Genomic DNA, 15,867 nt, shown 5'->3' with positions numbered 1-15,867 from the left:
TTCAAACAGTGTCACCAAAAAATATTTTCGCATCCATATTCATCGAGATTTGAAAATGATAGTTTTATTTCATAATTTAATCTCAAAGTATAATCTTTGCTGATAACATTAGAGGCTAGATATTACCAGCTTTCATGTAATTCGTAAAATTAAAGTTTTCATGATGAAATGCAATCACGAACAAAATAAGAATGAATATTCATATATGTACGGACATATCATGTATAGAGAAGCTGCGTTATATCAAACATTAAAACAATATTTGGAAAGTAATATAAATTTATTTTATCTAAATAATAATCTTAAAATGTCACAAAAATATTTTGACAGAAATTATACCATACAATGATACAATAATTTTATTAAAAAATACATCTAACTTAACTAAATTAAAAAAATAGGTAAGCATATAAACTCTACTAATATCAAACTAACAAAAAAGTGAAAAATTATATTAATAATAATTGCCTATTAATATATATTGCGATTAAAATATTTTTGTCATATATATGTTTATCATTCGTGCTTTTGATTATTCAAATAAATTTTTATTTTAAGAGTTATGAAATTGATGGATTTTGAAAAAAAAGAAACGAGTTATTGTAGATAAGGGAGGGGGGCAGTCATTTCTAACCATCATGGTACATTAACCTACATATTGGATTAATGATAGTTTGGGAAATAACCAGGTAGGAAGGGGGCTTTAAACGGTAAATTACACTGGCACCTAAAGTTTTTTTTAGCAACGTTATCTTATTCGTTGAATTAAAAAAAAAATTTACTTTGCAACCAAAATGATGATAACTATGTAATCAGCCCCCCCCCCCCCCCCAAGATATTTCATATTTATTCTATTTTATTCTCCAAATCCTTTTTTTGAATGTTTATTACATATAAAAATACTTTTACCCAAATCCTACTTACTTACAATTAAAAATTAAGACCTTAATCTTCCTTTTTTATATATAAACCTCCTTAAAACCAATATTATCCCTTATAATTCCAAAATAATGATTAATTTAAACAAAACTAATCTTTAATGTGATGATAGAAATATTATTATAAATACATAGATTACTTGAAGGGTACGTTAATAGAAGAAAATTTTTAATGTATATTTGTGGTAGAGGCTAATTTTATAATAGTGACTTATACTAGGCAATAAAGTTATATTTATTAAATTTCTAATTTTATTAACTTATACAGTATGAACTTCTGTTAAAAGAAATAAAATATAACCATAAAGACAAGAAATGTTTTTTGGTATGAACTCTATTTTCTGTTATACGATTATACACAACTTTACTGCTTAGTAATGATCATTTTTAAAATGACTATTTTCTATAATATTGATATATTAATTATAGATAGATAGTTATTATCATATGCTATGTTGAATGTGTTTTCCATTTCTCTTCCTCTTCTAATCTTTGATCCGGACTAATTTGATTTTTGACTCCGTCTAATAGATTTGTAGTTGCAGCTGCGCCAAGGATGAGCGGACGCACCATAGTGCTGGGAACTGCGCGCAGAACACCGCCAACAGCACCCGACATTCCATCGCGATGCGAGGCGGCAAGCGCCAGCGAGCGAGCGGTTTCATCCAAACCCTCGCGCACCAGCGCCATAGCACCCATCATTCCCTCCCGCAGATCTTGCGGGGTCCCCCGAGCCCGCCGCAGGCCTGCACGGCCCACGCGTCGGCGGCAATATTGTGTAGGATGCGGCAGCTTGCCCTGAACGACACAGCCCTCTGGTGACATGACATCAAACGCTAGTTCTGCCGCGAATTTAACGACGGTTAATAATTTGCTTGTGACTTCTAAGATGCTAAGTGAGGTTGAGTGGGTAAAACTATTGGTTCCGCGTTGTAGACCACGCACTATCCGTCCATCCTTTCTATATTGCTCAATCGGCAGGAAGAACAAATCTTTGAGTCCATTGACCATTTGTAGCAGCGCATGCATCGGCCCAACACCGCCTAACAAAGCCGGCAGCTGGCTGCTACGAATGTCGGCTAGCCAGGCAGTGGCGGCCAAGGCCAACAGTTTGTCGATGCCCAACACGCCTTGGCGGAATTCCAGTTCTTTGAGCGTGATCTCTGAACAGTTGAGCTGAGCTAATCCGGCGAGGATTCCGGTCAAGGCACCTGAAAATATTTTTTTATAATCTTTACAGGGTATATTTTTCTTAAACATTTGTCTTGAATACTACACTGCAGAAATAAATTCTATTCTCTAGATACCTACTAGAATTAAAAAATATCTTTTAGAATTGAAAATTAAGAAAACTATTTGTCTTATCAATAGAAACCAGTTAAAAATAAGGATCTACTGCAGTTCACGGTAAAATATTGCTGGTAAGCAATATTTCCAAAAATCTATGAATTTTAAAGGCTTCTAGCTGCCAAACAGCTGAACGTGCAGATCATACCCGCACAAAATTTTAAGCGGCATAAGAAGGCCTACAAATAATATGGAATAGCCAAGATCCAATTATGCACAGGGAAAGCTTCACTGAAGAAAAAACGCGTAAAATAGGTCTTTTTCGCACATTTCTCTGCAATGCGAGATAATTATACATTATTGATTTATGACTAGTTCAGATAATTTGTAGGCCTTCTTATGCCGCTTAAAACAGTGTGCGGGCATGATCTGTACGTTCAGCCGTTTGGCAGCTAGCAGTTTTTCAAATTCATAGATTTTTGCAAATATTGCTTACCAGCAATATTTTACCGTGAACTGCAGTAGATCCAAAAATAATAATTTCCTTAAAATATTTTCTTTTTCGATTTAAAATACAAAATGCCACTATACAAAAAACTGAATAACAAAACAATAGATTTTGATGCAATGATTCCTTTTCCTTAGATAACATTCGAAGGTTAAATAGTTTTTCTTGGAGCAATATATCATGGTTTCTAATACTTTTTTAGCATCGAATGGAAGGGAACACAGTTTTTTATGGCTTAGCTTAACATCCTAAAGACAACCAACCTTTACATTAGAAGTCTTAACTATGCATAAATGGTACCTATTTAATTATTAGTATGTGTCATGTGACTAACATTGCAAAATAATTATATTTACCTTGAGTAAGATCTACATATTTGCCGACATAATCAATCCTGATGGGTACAGCTGGGGAGAACTTGAATGACTTGAAGTATAGAGAATTATTTGAACTGGATGTGGATGCTCCGCTTGTACAGCTAGGACCTGGCGTGCTGCTTTTACTACTGGATCTGAAATATAAAAAAAAATAAAAAAAAACAATTATCTTTGGTCCCCCAAAAAATGTTAATTAATGGAAAAAATATTTAATATCTTTTAAGTTAATAAAGATAAACAAAAAATTCAGCTGATTAAACATGTTTTTGTATTTGTTAACTTTAATAAATTCTTGTCTTGTCTATTTTAATAAAATATGAGGCAAAAAAGGAAAGTGATACAAAGTAGATCGTTTTGATAATAACTTTTAAAATATATATTTAAAACACCTTCACCAATGGATGTAGAATGTATATTATATGTGGATATCATGACAGGAGGAAATTGTCGTCAATTTAGCTTGCTAACATGAAACTCGTTTATCGGTCATTTAGTAGGAATAAGGGGTGGGGTAGAATAAATACTTTAGTCCAGTTTCACTTTTGCCGGGACATGAAAATCTGGTGTAAGATCCTTGCAATATATATCCTTCCTTCACCCTTCCCTAATGCACCATAATTATAGGTTGACAATAAATAACTTGTTACTGCGCTACTCATACACTAAATTGTTCTGGTTATAACAATAAAATAATGATTTACCTCGGTCTGAATGAATCATCTAGCGGCTCACTGGAGCCAGAATCTATAGAATTCTTTTTAGGTGGGGAACTTCTGGCATCCTCGAATATCTCTGTACCTTCTGGTATCTCCAGCTGGATAGCTTGCATTCCAGATCTAGACACAGAAGAAACACATTTAGAGGATAAAAAAATATTTTTTTTAAAGCTCTGTTAAACATCCAAACAGTTTTTTTTAAAGGATTAATTCCATTTTTGTTATCGGGCTGGCTAACAAAACAGGGAATAATTCTATAATTTTATTCTTCTATTATAGCTATGCAGTCAACTTAACCAACAACAAAAAACCTTCCCTGGAGCAAATTTCATGACACATAAGGCAAATATATCTAACGTATGACACAGCGTTGTACAGATTAAACAAATTTAATAAATATCGCAAAAATAACGTGTGGTCAAGTAACACTTGACGCTATAGCATACCTGTATTTGATGACACCAGTCTCCTGTAGTGGAGGTGTATTCTCTCTGTAGACCATGTTGGCAGCACCAGGCTGTGCGTCTGTCTCCCCAGGAGCAAGAGAGTTGGCAAAGTCAATAAGAAAGAACAAGGTATCCTGATTATTTTAAACTTTTAAATTTGCGAAATATTACCTAGTTCATTTCCGTTAACCCTGGTTTAATTAGGAATGACGACTTTCTGGCGGTTACAACAAAAAGCCTTTTTAAAGGATAAATTCATAGGTATTGGTCTGGGCAGGTTTAAAGCTATTTTCGGATAATAGATCAAACTTCGCCAAAAACTCATCAATTTTTAAAATAAATATCAAAAGGATCAGTACTTCACATTGGCAATTTGGCATGATTGATAAGTAGTTCCCCATATCCTCTCCAAACTAATAAAAAATTCGCAAATTAAAAATTGAAAAATTCCTGATCAATATTGATACGGAAGGGTTGAAGGGAAACATTGAGCGCAATTTCTTCTTGGTTTGTTGCCTGATCTGGTCTTACGGTCAATAACTGAATTTTTAACAATTATAAGCATTTTCTAACATGTAGTTTTCAAAACATCACTACTGAAACATAATTCTTTATGACATGATATGATATAAATTATGTTTTGGTTAGATTATTTTAAATAAAACTGTAATTAGAGGTAAGCAATTAATCATTTCCATGTAAAGGTCTTTTCATCGTTTTTTTTCTTCGTTATTTAAGAATATATTAATAGACTTAATCGAAATATTTTATAAGATTTGGAAAAAAAGAACTGATGAAAGCTATGCAATGTGGTACATGTACTATTTCCAATTACATTACACAAATTAATCGAATTCGAATTTGTTTTTACATTTTAACGAATTCTGTTAGATAAAGTTAATTGGTGATAATTTACAGTCTAGTTTTAGATTGTTTATACAAGAAGTAGTAAGGTGTCTGTCTTTGTGTCAATCTGACTCTGTGCCATTTTAAAATCAAATTAGGCTCTTACCTTAAGACTTATCATGTGTGCTGAGCTCTGTCTTGGTCTAGTCTTATTACTGAACACATGCAGCAGCTTGTTGATCTCGCTGTCCACCAGTCTGTCCCTCACCTCCAGGCTGGGAACTAACAGGATCTGCCGGGATACTGGAGCATTTCTCTCCTAAATACAGGTATAATAAGGGATACAGCGATAGGACAAAGGAGATATATCTGTCTTCTACCCTAAATTCTATATTAAGACAAGCGTCAAAGCAATAACATTGATAATAAAAAATCATGTTTAGCTTGACAAATGAGAAAATATTAAATTATCGCACCTTACTGATAGCTTTCCGAAGATACTAAAATGAAATATCCCAATACTAAAACCGATTTTATTTTCATATTTGTGGAGAAGTGTTTGTAAAATTTTCGGTATGGCTGAGAACTGGTTGTAAGCAAGCAGATAATAATCGGTATGCTAGTTATACTGGGAATATCAACTGACCTTAACAAGCGGATAAGTCTCATGTTGTGCGGCCATTTTGTGAACATAAACCTCTATCATAACATCCTCATTTCTGCCCGGTCCGCCGGCGGTTTTCAACGAGTCAGCCAGCCGCCGGCCCGACTTTATTTGAGCTCTAGAATTGGCCGCGGCCGACCGCTTGTGACAGCCGTCCTCGCCGTCCGCCAAGGTGGACATGGCGCCCATTTTCTGAAGTCGGGCCTTGGTATTGCACTTCATGTCCTTGCTAGTGGAAAGGTCGTTGCCGCCAAAAATTTGCCATAAAATCGAGACACGTTTTAGCGCCAATTTCACCTAAAAATTAATGATTCATATATTACAAAATTGAAGTTATCTTTATTATGGCACATAAATATTTAAAAAGAAAAGGGGTACTTTTACACAAAGTACATTTACCCTCCCCAACCCACCTTCCCCAAACCTTATTGTGTTTTAAAAACAAATTAACACCAAGCAGGGGGATAATTTATTTCCTATGCTCAATCACTGCAGGGTGCACTAATCCTGCGGGGCTACCGTTTGCCCAATATAACCCAACCAAATCTGACCTAAAGTAATTATAAACAAATGAAAAACTATACCCTTTCATTTTCAATTTATTTGAAGAAAAAAGGGGAGAGGAGGGTTCAGTAATCAATAGGGAACTTTGAAGTAAAAGCCCCAGAAACAATTCCTTACAAATTCGACATCGTACCTGTGGCTGGGGGAAGCCAGACGGGGCTTTTAGATAGTCAATATTCTCCTGGGGCACTTGGAAATAATTGTCCTGAATGTTTATTCCTCCGTCTTGCGTGTTTAACACTCTAATTACTGGCTCTCCTAAAAATATGATTATTTACTTATTTACAAAAGGTTTATTCTTAAATAAAATATGAAATATTCAACTTATGATATCAGCACACATTTTCTTTTTAGTGTTTACAGTGCGTTGCTTAAAAGTACAAAAGCTTGTAGCAATGTAACATACTACGTACAACTTAACATTTAATTCTATATCTTGTCCTAATTATGCATAAAATGTAATTTGGTAAATGTGCTTGAACGTGAAGCCTAAGTTGGCCATAATGGCTATAAAAAATATCACGGCCTGCTTTACGACACCATATGTCAAAAAAAATAAGAAACTATAATCAATCTATCGATAAATTTGGTAAGCCAATCGTAAGCATTACTTTTCTTTTCATTGAACAGGAGTGTTTGACATAATGACAGAAATACTATCTTAAAGTCTTTAACATGACACAGACACGTATATCAATCATTAAGCTATAGAAGTTTTTACCTGATTTTGATACAATACCACAACCTTCTTCGTCCTCTAGAATACAAAAGCTCTCCAAATCAGAATTATCCTCCTCTAAATAATTGAATCCTTATTCATTTTGAACTTGAAGGTTCTAATACAAGCTTAGTTGTAGAGGATCAGAAAAGTCTTTTAAAAATCTTAAATAAAACTTAATGCAATAGGAATATTCAACCTTGCTTAAAACACTAGGTAGGTATTCTATACAGTTTTAAGCGGAATATTAAACATTTTTAGAGACTTGGTAATCCAAAGTTTATTAGGCAATACCTAGCTATTAGTTTACTAAATAATCTAATAAAAGGCAATATCATCAATAATATTTAAGGATTGGTCCCTGAATCTGCATTATGGTGTCCAATTGGTCCCCTCTCCATGTAGATACTCTGGGTCATACTATTGTACATTTATTGTTTCAAATAAATTTGTGACTTATAGAAATAACTATTAACTTAAAATAAAATGAAATTTCGATAAAATATCTGACAATTCTTAACTGCTGCTTTGTCAGATACGTGATACTACATATTGAATTAATTGGTAATTAACAGGATAAAGGAATAGTTTATTACTAAATTCCTGATAATTGTATTTTGTAGCTTTGAAAAACAGTGGTATTTAAAATAAATGTTAGATCGATTTATTGGTAATGTCGTGTCCCTTTACATTTCCTATCACATAAAGTAGTAAGTTTCTTTTGTCTGAAGCGAAAGATTTTATTAACTAATGAACAGATAGAGTTCTCCAACTAAGGGAAGCGTTACTTAAGTCTCGAGTGGTTTTAAGTTATTCTAATTTGCTATAGTATTTTTTGATGGTTTAAGAACATTTTGTTTTCTTCGAATCACGAGCTCCTGGATGAAAGAGGCGCATCCACTAGTTTCAGTTTAAAACAATGCCTTGATGGAAGCTGTGAGGGTGAGTGTTGAATAATGCCAGCAGTACCGACAGAGGGAGGCAACATGGAGGGTGGACTACCCCCCTCGTCTGGGAAGAAGAATACCTGGGCACCACTGCCAACGTGACGGGGCTCAGAGGATCTTTAAAACAAAATGATGGTTAAAAATCAAGATATTAATTTTATTGTGGTAGATATTGACTAAATATGAGATTTCTAACCACAATTATTTACTTGAATACTCAATACTAAAAAAAGAGACTTTTACTTAAATTATTTGTAGGTGTACAAAAAGGTATAAAGTCAATTTAAAATAGGTACCAGATCATGGACATAAAAACTATTGTCAACAGGAGGATTTCACAAAACCCAAATCAAATCATGGAAAAATATAATATTTGTTTATTTCTTTACCTACATTTTTTTAAACAATACGCTTTATACAGAGGCTTAAAAGTGGGAACATTAAAATATCATTTGATAGGTAAGTTTTAGTGTGTCCAGCTTTTTTTTGTACAGTTCCTTTTCGTAACAACATTATTCTAATTTTTACACTTTAGACTTAAGTAAAATATTTGAAACATATTATTTATAATTATATTTGTAATAGTCTACCTGGAGCCAGCAAAAGTGTTGGCCTTATCCTGTTTTGTCTCCATCTCCTCTACCATGGCATCCTCCAGTTCTGGCAGGACGTCACTGGCCTCAGAACCTGGACAACCTGGATGGAAAGAACTCTCCTCCTCGTCTCCTCCGGATTCTAAAATAAAAATTGTGTCAGGATATAGCACTTAAATATAAATCATCTTGCCATCAAATTCTTGACAGGTAGTCGGGTGATTAGTTTGGGATAGGCATTTCATGTTTTTGAGGATTAATCAATTTTCTTTCTTACCACTATCAAAACAGACTTGTTATATAAGTATACTAGCGGCTACGCCCCTAGAAGCCTCCAGGGGCACTTAAGATAGAAGGGGGAAAAGTCGACCTCATCCCATTTGAAATTTTAAATTCAAAAGAGTAAAAAAATATTTTTTGGGGGGGAGGGGTGTGAAGACACCCTCTCCAAAAATAGTTTAAAACCTTCCCAGGACCTATAAGAATCTTCACTGTAAAGGAGAACAATATCGGTTCAGCGGTTTGCGAGATCCTTCGGGACAGACAAAAAACGCTTACTACTTTATATAATAGGATAAATCCTCCGTCTTGTAATAAAGTTATCTGTTATTTGGGCAGATATATTACCTGCGGCGCTTAGATTAGCTTCGGACTCTGGTGGAGTAAATCCTGTGAGAACAGTTGTGACCAGCTGGAGAGTGTCCACACAGGTACGCAAACGGATCAGGTTGCAGGATCCAGTCACAGACAGGTTTGGCTCTGCTAAAATATTTAGATATTATTATGATTTCATAAAAAGTTGAAAACACATTTTTTTTTCAATATTATCTGACAATCCGAGTGTAATAATTATCCAACAGTTTATATTATATCTATCTAACGGTACTAGGACAAACGCAGTAGTGACAAACGTCTTAACCTAACCTCTTTTAAACCATAGAATAGATTTTTTTAATGCCTAACCCCTGCGGGAAGCTTATTTGTAAATTCATATCTTACCTTATCCTGTATAGAGATAATTGATTAACTTAATATTTTGGACACTCTTGCGTTTGTCCACTTCTACGTTTGTTACTCATGTATGTATGTATTTCATTAATTTAACTATCGATATACAATTTATGATAATAATATAGGATAAGGTAAGAATAGTTTATGGTACAAGGATAGTAGAGCTTAGTACACCTCTTTTAGTACATGGCAATACTGATAGAGGTTTTACTACTAACTCGATTTTGATTAGAATTTAGGGGTGTAAACCCCCCGGAGATATGATTGCAAAATTAAATGTGACTTAACTGGTGGTTATCAGGGATAAGGGATGGGAAACGTAAGAAAATATTATTTCAGGCCTATTTCAAGCCTAGGCCTATTTCTAGCCTAATAAACCAGTTTTGGGATAGCGCAGTGGTTCGTATAAAATGCTAATGAAAAAGCTGTGTGTGTGTGTGTAGATAAAGTATAGAATCAAATTCAGGTAGCTAGTTTAAAGTAAAAAACATAACTTTTTATAAACCTATATATTAATGGCTTTTGTTAAAATGAAGTTTTTTCTCTCCCAAAATTTTTTATCTTTTACTTTGGTAATTTGAACTGTCAGAAAGCTATCGTTGGGTTTCCCTCAGACAGATTCTAGTTTGTATTATTTGCATTTTTATTAATGAGTAAAAATTTTATTTGAAAATTGCATTGCTAATTAAAATTCAAAATAAATAAATAAATATGCACTTGGGTAACATTCTATCAAGTTCTTTGGATACTATACTGGATATAATGTAATGATATATCTGTACTGTGTTGTATTGTACAAAAATTAGGGTGAAGGTGTTGTATCAACTCCGTACTAAATTTTTAAAATTCAAAATACAACATCTAATTTATAAACTACCAAATGAAAATTCGTAGCTACCTTCTTTCCAAAAAAATAATCCCGTTATTTTTGTTTTTTCTATGTGGCCCTTTTTTAATGTTTAACTCTAAGCAGATTTAATAATTAAACTAATGTGATCTAACACCATTTATATTTATTTTTTCGTAGCAGACGGAATCATTATTTTTTCTAGAATTGTCTGCTTGTAAAATTTCCGCCATCTGTGATTTGGGCGGAGCCAATTGGTGATTGGTTGATACAAAACAAGCCCAAATCACAGAACACTATTGGTTTAGAGCGGTAGCCAATATGAGCCGTCCGCCAGTAAGGTCATTAAATTAGGCAAATGGTAAAAGTTGCATGATCCCTTTCAAAACCAGGCCGAGACCTAATTTATGGCCAGGTTTCCTATCCCTTATCCCTGGTGGTTATTATGTAGTTATATTGTAATTATAAATGTAGTTATATTGGAGTTATAAATGTAGTTATATTGTAGTTAGAAATGTAGTTATATTGTAGTTATATATGTAGTTATTATTGTAGTTATAATGAAATTTAGTAAGTAAAAAAATTGTAGAACTATTGAATGTCATTTAGGAGTTCTAAAATGTAAAAATATGCTGATCTGTGTGTTTAGAAGAAAATTATGCTGATTGTATCATAAATAAAATTTTTTATTGTGATATTTAGAAGGAAGCTACTCTATATTTAGATGTTTAAATTGTTCATGTGGTTATCCTGGAACCTATCTACTTACCTATTGGCTGTGGTGTATTTTCTTTGCTATCACTAGATAAGTCTTGTATAGATTCTTCTTTCTGTTCATCCTTCATGTCAAATATAATAAATAAAATGAAAGAAAATTACACTGGTACCCAAAGTTTAAATCACGTTGTCATATTCTTGACTCAAACACTTTGGGTGCTAAATGATTTGTTGGTTACAAATTAGTAGTGTTCAAACTGTTAACAAATAATTACAATATACAGAACGGGTTATTTTGTATATTATCATGTGTGGTAGGGGGGGGGGGGGTTGTATATATTCATCGTCTTATCCCTAAAAATCCCTGCAAAATTTAAACCCTCAAAACCAACTATTATACACAACAATAACTGCCACAAAATTATCATATTCATTCCTTGACAGGCTCAGAAATTGAGATGATGATGTCTAGGAAGTCCAGATCAGCCACACAGATGGCGGAGTGGACCGGGTTCACAGCGTCGGCGGACACAAAGAAACTCGCGTCCTCCACCGTTATGTCAACACATGCATCCTAATATAAAAGTATCATCTTATCAATCAAAAGAGGTCGTTTTTGTGAAATATAAAATATGGATAAAATAGCTAGGTATAACTAAATTCCTTTCCAAAATATATTCTAAAAGACTTAGCAATTGATGTGAAATAAGTAGATAATGCATTCAAAAGGGGGGAGGCGGATGTGCCACTTTTTGAAACCAAAACTAAAAGTCAAAGGAACTCAACTAAAAAAGGAGTTACAGGTCTGAGATTTTGCATGGCAGTTGTTTTATAGGGTTACAATATGGAACAGTAAAGAAACGGCGGCGCATCCGCCGAAAACCGCCGAGAAATTGCAAAAAAAATTCGGCGGGAAACGGCGGTTTTCGGCGGTTGCGCCGCCGTTTCTTCACAGTTCCATATTGTACCTCTATAAAGCAACTGCCATGCAAAATCTCAGACCTGTAACTCTTTTTTTAGTTGAGTTCCTTTGTTGACTTTTAGTTTTGGTTTCAAAAAGTAACACATCCGCCTCCCCCCTTTGTATTTCCTTTGTTACTTTTAGTTTTGGTTTCAAAAAGTGACACATCCGCCTCCCCCTTTATATTTCCTTTGTTACTAACCTGAGTTGAGTCTAGAATACTGCATGTGACCTTAACCTTGCCAAGGCACAGCGCTCCTCTTGCAGGACTAACACTGATGGACAAACATATTATTTCTTTGCCAAAAAAGTAATATTACTTCTCAAGAACTTTTGAAGTGTTTGATTTAATTACCTACTCAGTTTTTAAATTTAAAGGAAAATTTTGTTCCTTATAGGAGCGACCTTTATTGCTCAATTGGTTTAATGAGAAATTCATCTTTGTGAATACAACAAGCATGACAGACAAATGTTGCTTTTAGAAAGGCTTCGCATCAGACTTTAAAAGTTGTAATTTTTTCCTAGTGGGAGAAAGCTCTACAGCACAATGGTTTAATAAGAAATAGATCTCAAGAAGGATAACTGGCGGCGTTACAGACAGACAGATGGCGAGCTGGTGATTCTAGAGTAGCTTGGCATCTTGGTTAACAAGATTTAAGTTTTTTCATTGTGAAAGAAATCTCTACAGTGAAATGATTCAATAAGAAATATATATCAATGAAAATAACTGGCGCTACAGACAACAGTCCTACAGACAGACACATGGCGATCTGTTGATTATAGAGTACCTACGTATCTTGATTTAAAAGATATAATGTTGTTCCTAGTAGGAGAAAGCTCTACAGCACAATGGTTTAACAAGAAATGCATCTCTGTGAGTACAACAGGTGGATTATAGCCCAGCACGGGGAACTCTACCACCCGGAAAAAGTCCACCAATGCATTGATCCAACCTGAAAATTTAAAAGGTTAGATACCTAGTTATTTTCATATTGTTTAATATTACATAATGATTAATGTTATGAAATATTTCAAATAAAATTTTTTTTTTAAAAATATGAACATAATAATTCAACTTTTTCACCCATAAATGAGAATAAATGAAAAAATATAAAAATATACAAACACAGAGGCCGGCTACCCTGATTTATATAACAGCCTATCTATCTATCCTATCTTTGTATCAACTATCTATCTATCTGTATACATAAATTTAAATTTACCTTGAGCTGTACTAGGATCTCTAACACAGAGTCCACCCTGATTCACATTGCATCCCATCTGTATGGATTTCAAATTTGTCCTAAAAACAAATAAATTATAAGACAAATGAATACAAAATTTGTCATCTTTTAGGGAGTTTTAAAATGTAAGAAGGGAGTCGGATGAGACACTGTTTAAAACAAAACCTAAAGCTCAAAGGAACTTTAGCAAAATGATTCAGAGCACCTAAATATGACATGATATTTCCTTTAATGATGTACATTGTACAATGTGGAACTGTAAAGCAACAGCTGCAGAAAACTATCCATTTTTTGTCTTTTCTCACCAAAATAAACTATTTTGAATTTTATGAGACAAACTTATCTTTAGGTCTGGTTTACAAAAGTGTCTCATCCGCCTCCCCCCCCCCCCTTACCACAAATTAAAACTTGGTTTTTATCAGTTTTAATGGTAGTAAAACAAAATGATACATCATATTTCATTAGGAGTTTACCTTCTATCAAAGAGAGTTTTAATTGTGACGTTGAGCAATTCAGTTTGTGCCGGAGGTTCAAGCCACGCTTTATCACTGTACGAATTTGTTGTTAATAGCACCTGAAAAGAACATTGTTTTATTAGAGCCACACTTAATATTGATATTCAGTAACTATTTGTGAACTAAAAATCACATTTACTGAAAATTCCTAAAGCTTTCTTTAAAATTTTTCTGTATTACAAATAAAGAGTTCTTTTTGAAGGACATCTATATTTTAGTGGTTGGGATGTAATCACCCCTTTACCCTCCCCCCTGACGTTCTTGCTACCCCACGTTATACCGTTAAAAATTAAGAACTTGGCATTATCCCTCGAACCGTCGATTGGACCACATCTTTGTAAGAAAAAGCTTGACCCATGCAGGGTTTTCCAAATGCCTACTTCAAAATAAAAGCCAAAAATGTTTTTTTTCAGACGGGGGTAAATTGGCAAGTGATTTAACCTGAAATGTATCAGCTAGATCTGTGTTGAAATGTAGCTGGGCGGGTAACCCTCCATCCCTGGCTACCAGTCCATACCTTACAACAAAATATTCTCAGGCATTTTCATTAAATGAGATGTATTATTAAGTAACTGAACTAGGAGTTTTATTTAACATCTATACATTGCAACAATGCTATATAATAGTATATATCTTACAGCAAAATGATTTAAGGCATTACTATTATTAGTTAAGTTTTGGTAGATAATAACTCCACGTGTTAAATATTCTTTACCATGAAACAAGGACCAACATTAATTCTTAAGTTTTAATAAATTTTATGACTAAGAATACCTATCATACACTCAAATATCTGTCATAAAACCTCTCCCTGACCATAGCAAAGGGCGACAGTGAATGAAATTCGGTGGTAAGTGGCCAAAATATGGCGGTCGTATAACTTAAAAACAAACGTTGGGCTATAAAAGCAAAAAAGAAAACACAGGACATACATATGTTAAAGAAATCTTCTTTTCTTTACCTGACACACCCCTCTCCAGCCTGGACGTTGACCAGAGATATCTCCGGGTCAGGATCGAGTCCTGCTGCGCACAACAGTCGAAGGTCAACCGCGGAAACATGCAGCAAACCAAGCTGGTCACAACCTATTACAAATTAGATGTAAAAACTAGTACCTAGTAGGAATAAATAAAGTACAAAAACCTTATTTATTATACAATTCCTAATATTTTCTCAGCCTACAGGATCTTGCATGAAGTTGACATTCCCGCCCCCTCCCATTCTTAATATAAAAAAGCTATAAACCATCCCTGGAACTATAGAAAGCTTCACTATTAGGCAGAAGTTCCAAATCAGTTCAGTTGTCAAGACAGACACATACAAACAAACAGATAGCCTGTTACTTTTATATAAGGATAAATCACTAAGTATCTGTTTTAGGCCAACCTGTAGAAGACTCCATGGGAAGGCAGAGAAGAAGTTGAACTTGCTTGACGGTCAGGCTGACTGCGGTATCTGTATGAATCTCAAGTGGTCCGTCGGTCTTCAGGTCCTTCGGAAATGCATTGGTGTTGGTTATTGGCTCTTGCACTGGTTCTTTAAACGTAACCTGAACAAAAAAAAACATTGTAAAAAACTCGTCAATAAAATTAGCATTGTTAGTTTGGTTGTTTGTCTCGAAGTCTTTTATTTCATACGATCGAGTGCTACCAAGGTCAGCCATCTAGACAGTCCATAAATCAATATATCAAAGGATTGAAGACTTACAAGCAGTTTTCGTATCCGTCCATGAATTAACCAAACTATGAACATATCTATCAATCAATCAATCAAACCTGCGGATATTGACTCCTGCTGGCAAACTCTGAGCTAAACTGAGCTGTATCATCCTCCAGGAGATTGACCACCTTCTCCCCGTAGATGTGCTCCTTGACGGTCAGGTAGGCGGGCAACCATAACAACATGTCATTTCCAAATCTAAAGAAAAAGAGGACATCATAACATTCCTTAAAAAGAAGCTCAACATTA

The 15,867-nt window shown here is 34.3% G+C and overlaps 1 protein-coding gene across 6 annotated transcripts in view; it reads right to left on the bottom strand.

Moving 5' to 3' along the window:
* Positions 1-261: 261 nt before the first annotated feature.
* Atg2 (Autophagy-related 2) overlaps positions 262-15,867 on the bottom strand; it is a 36,593-nt gene continuing 20,987 nt past the window's right edge. For 2 of the 6 annotated variants that reach the window (XM_080153774.1, XM_080153799.1), the window contains exons 23-45: positions 15,675-15,816; positions 15,286-15,448; positions 14,861-14,984; positions 14,341-14,416; positions 13,858-13,958; positions 13,364-13,443; positions 12,966-13,093; positions 12,343-12,417; positions 11,619-11,753; positions 11,232-11,304; positions 9,232-9,366; positions 8,602-8,746; positions 7,988-8,128; positions 7,428-7,484; positions 7,068-7,144; positions 6,480-6,604; positions 5,765-6,079; positions 5,285-5,437; positions 4,728-4,812; positions 4,273-4,411; positions 3,812-3,946; positions 3,090-3,244; positions 262-2,149 (exon numbers count right to left, since the gene is read on the bottom strand). In XM_080153774.1, the coding sequence (XP_080009900.1) occupies positions 1,389-2,149; positions 3,090-3,244; positions 3,812-3,946; positions 4,273-4,411; positions 4,728-4,812; positions 5,285-5,437; positions 5,765-6,079; positions 6,480-6,604; positions 7,068-7,144; positions 7,428-7,484; positions 7,988-8,128; positions 8,602-8,746; positions 9,232-9,366; positions 11,232-11,304; positions 11,619-11,753; positions 12,343-12,417; positions 12,966-13,093; positions 13,364-13,443; positions 13,858-13,958; positions 14,341-14,416; positions 14,861-14,984; positions 15,286-15,448; positions 15,675-15,816 (3,520 nt within the window). In that variant the 3' untranslated portion in view covers positions 262-1,388. The remainder of the gene's footprint in view (positions 2,150-3,089; positions 3,245-3,811; positions 3,947-4,272; positions 4,412-4,727; positions 4,813-5,284; positions 5,438-5,764; positions 6,080-6,479; positions 6,605-7,067; positions 7,145-7,427; positions 7,485-7,987; positions 8,129-8,601; positions 8,747-9,231; positions 9,367-11,231; positions 11,305-11,618; positions 11,754-12,342; positions 12,418-12,965; positions 13,094-13,363; positions 13,444-13,857; positions 13,959-14,340; positions 14,417-14,860; positions 14,985-15,285; positions 15,449-15,674; positions 15,817-15,867) is intronic. The other 4 variants (XR_013877604.1, XR_013877605.1, XR_013877607.1 and 1 more) reach the window with 4 other exon arrangements.

The sequence above is a fragment of the Acartia tonsa genome, chromosome 1, assembly GCF_053477335.1.
Source record: "Acartia tonsa isolate MP-2025a chromosome 1, ASM5347733v1, whole genome shotgun sequence".
Lineage (NCBI taxonomy): Eukaryota > Metazoa > Arthropoda > Copepoda > Calanoida > Acartiidae > Acartia > Acartia tonsa.
Note: the sequence above shows the minus strand (reverse complement) of the source record. Positions and strands in the feature narration are given on the sequence as shown.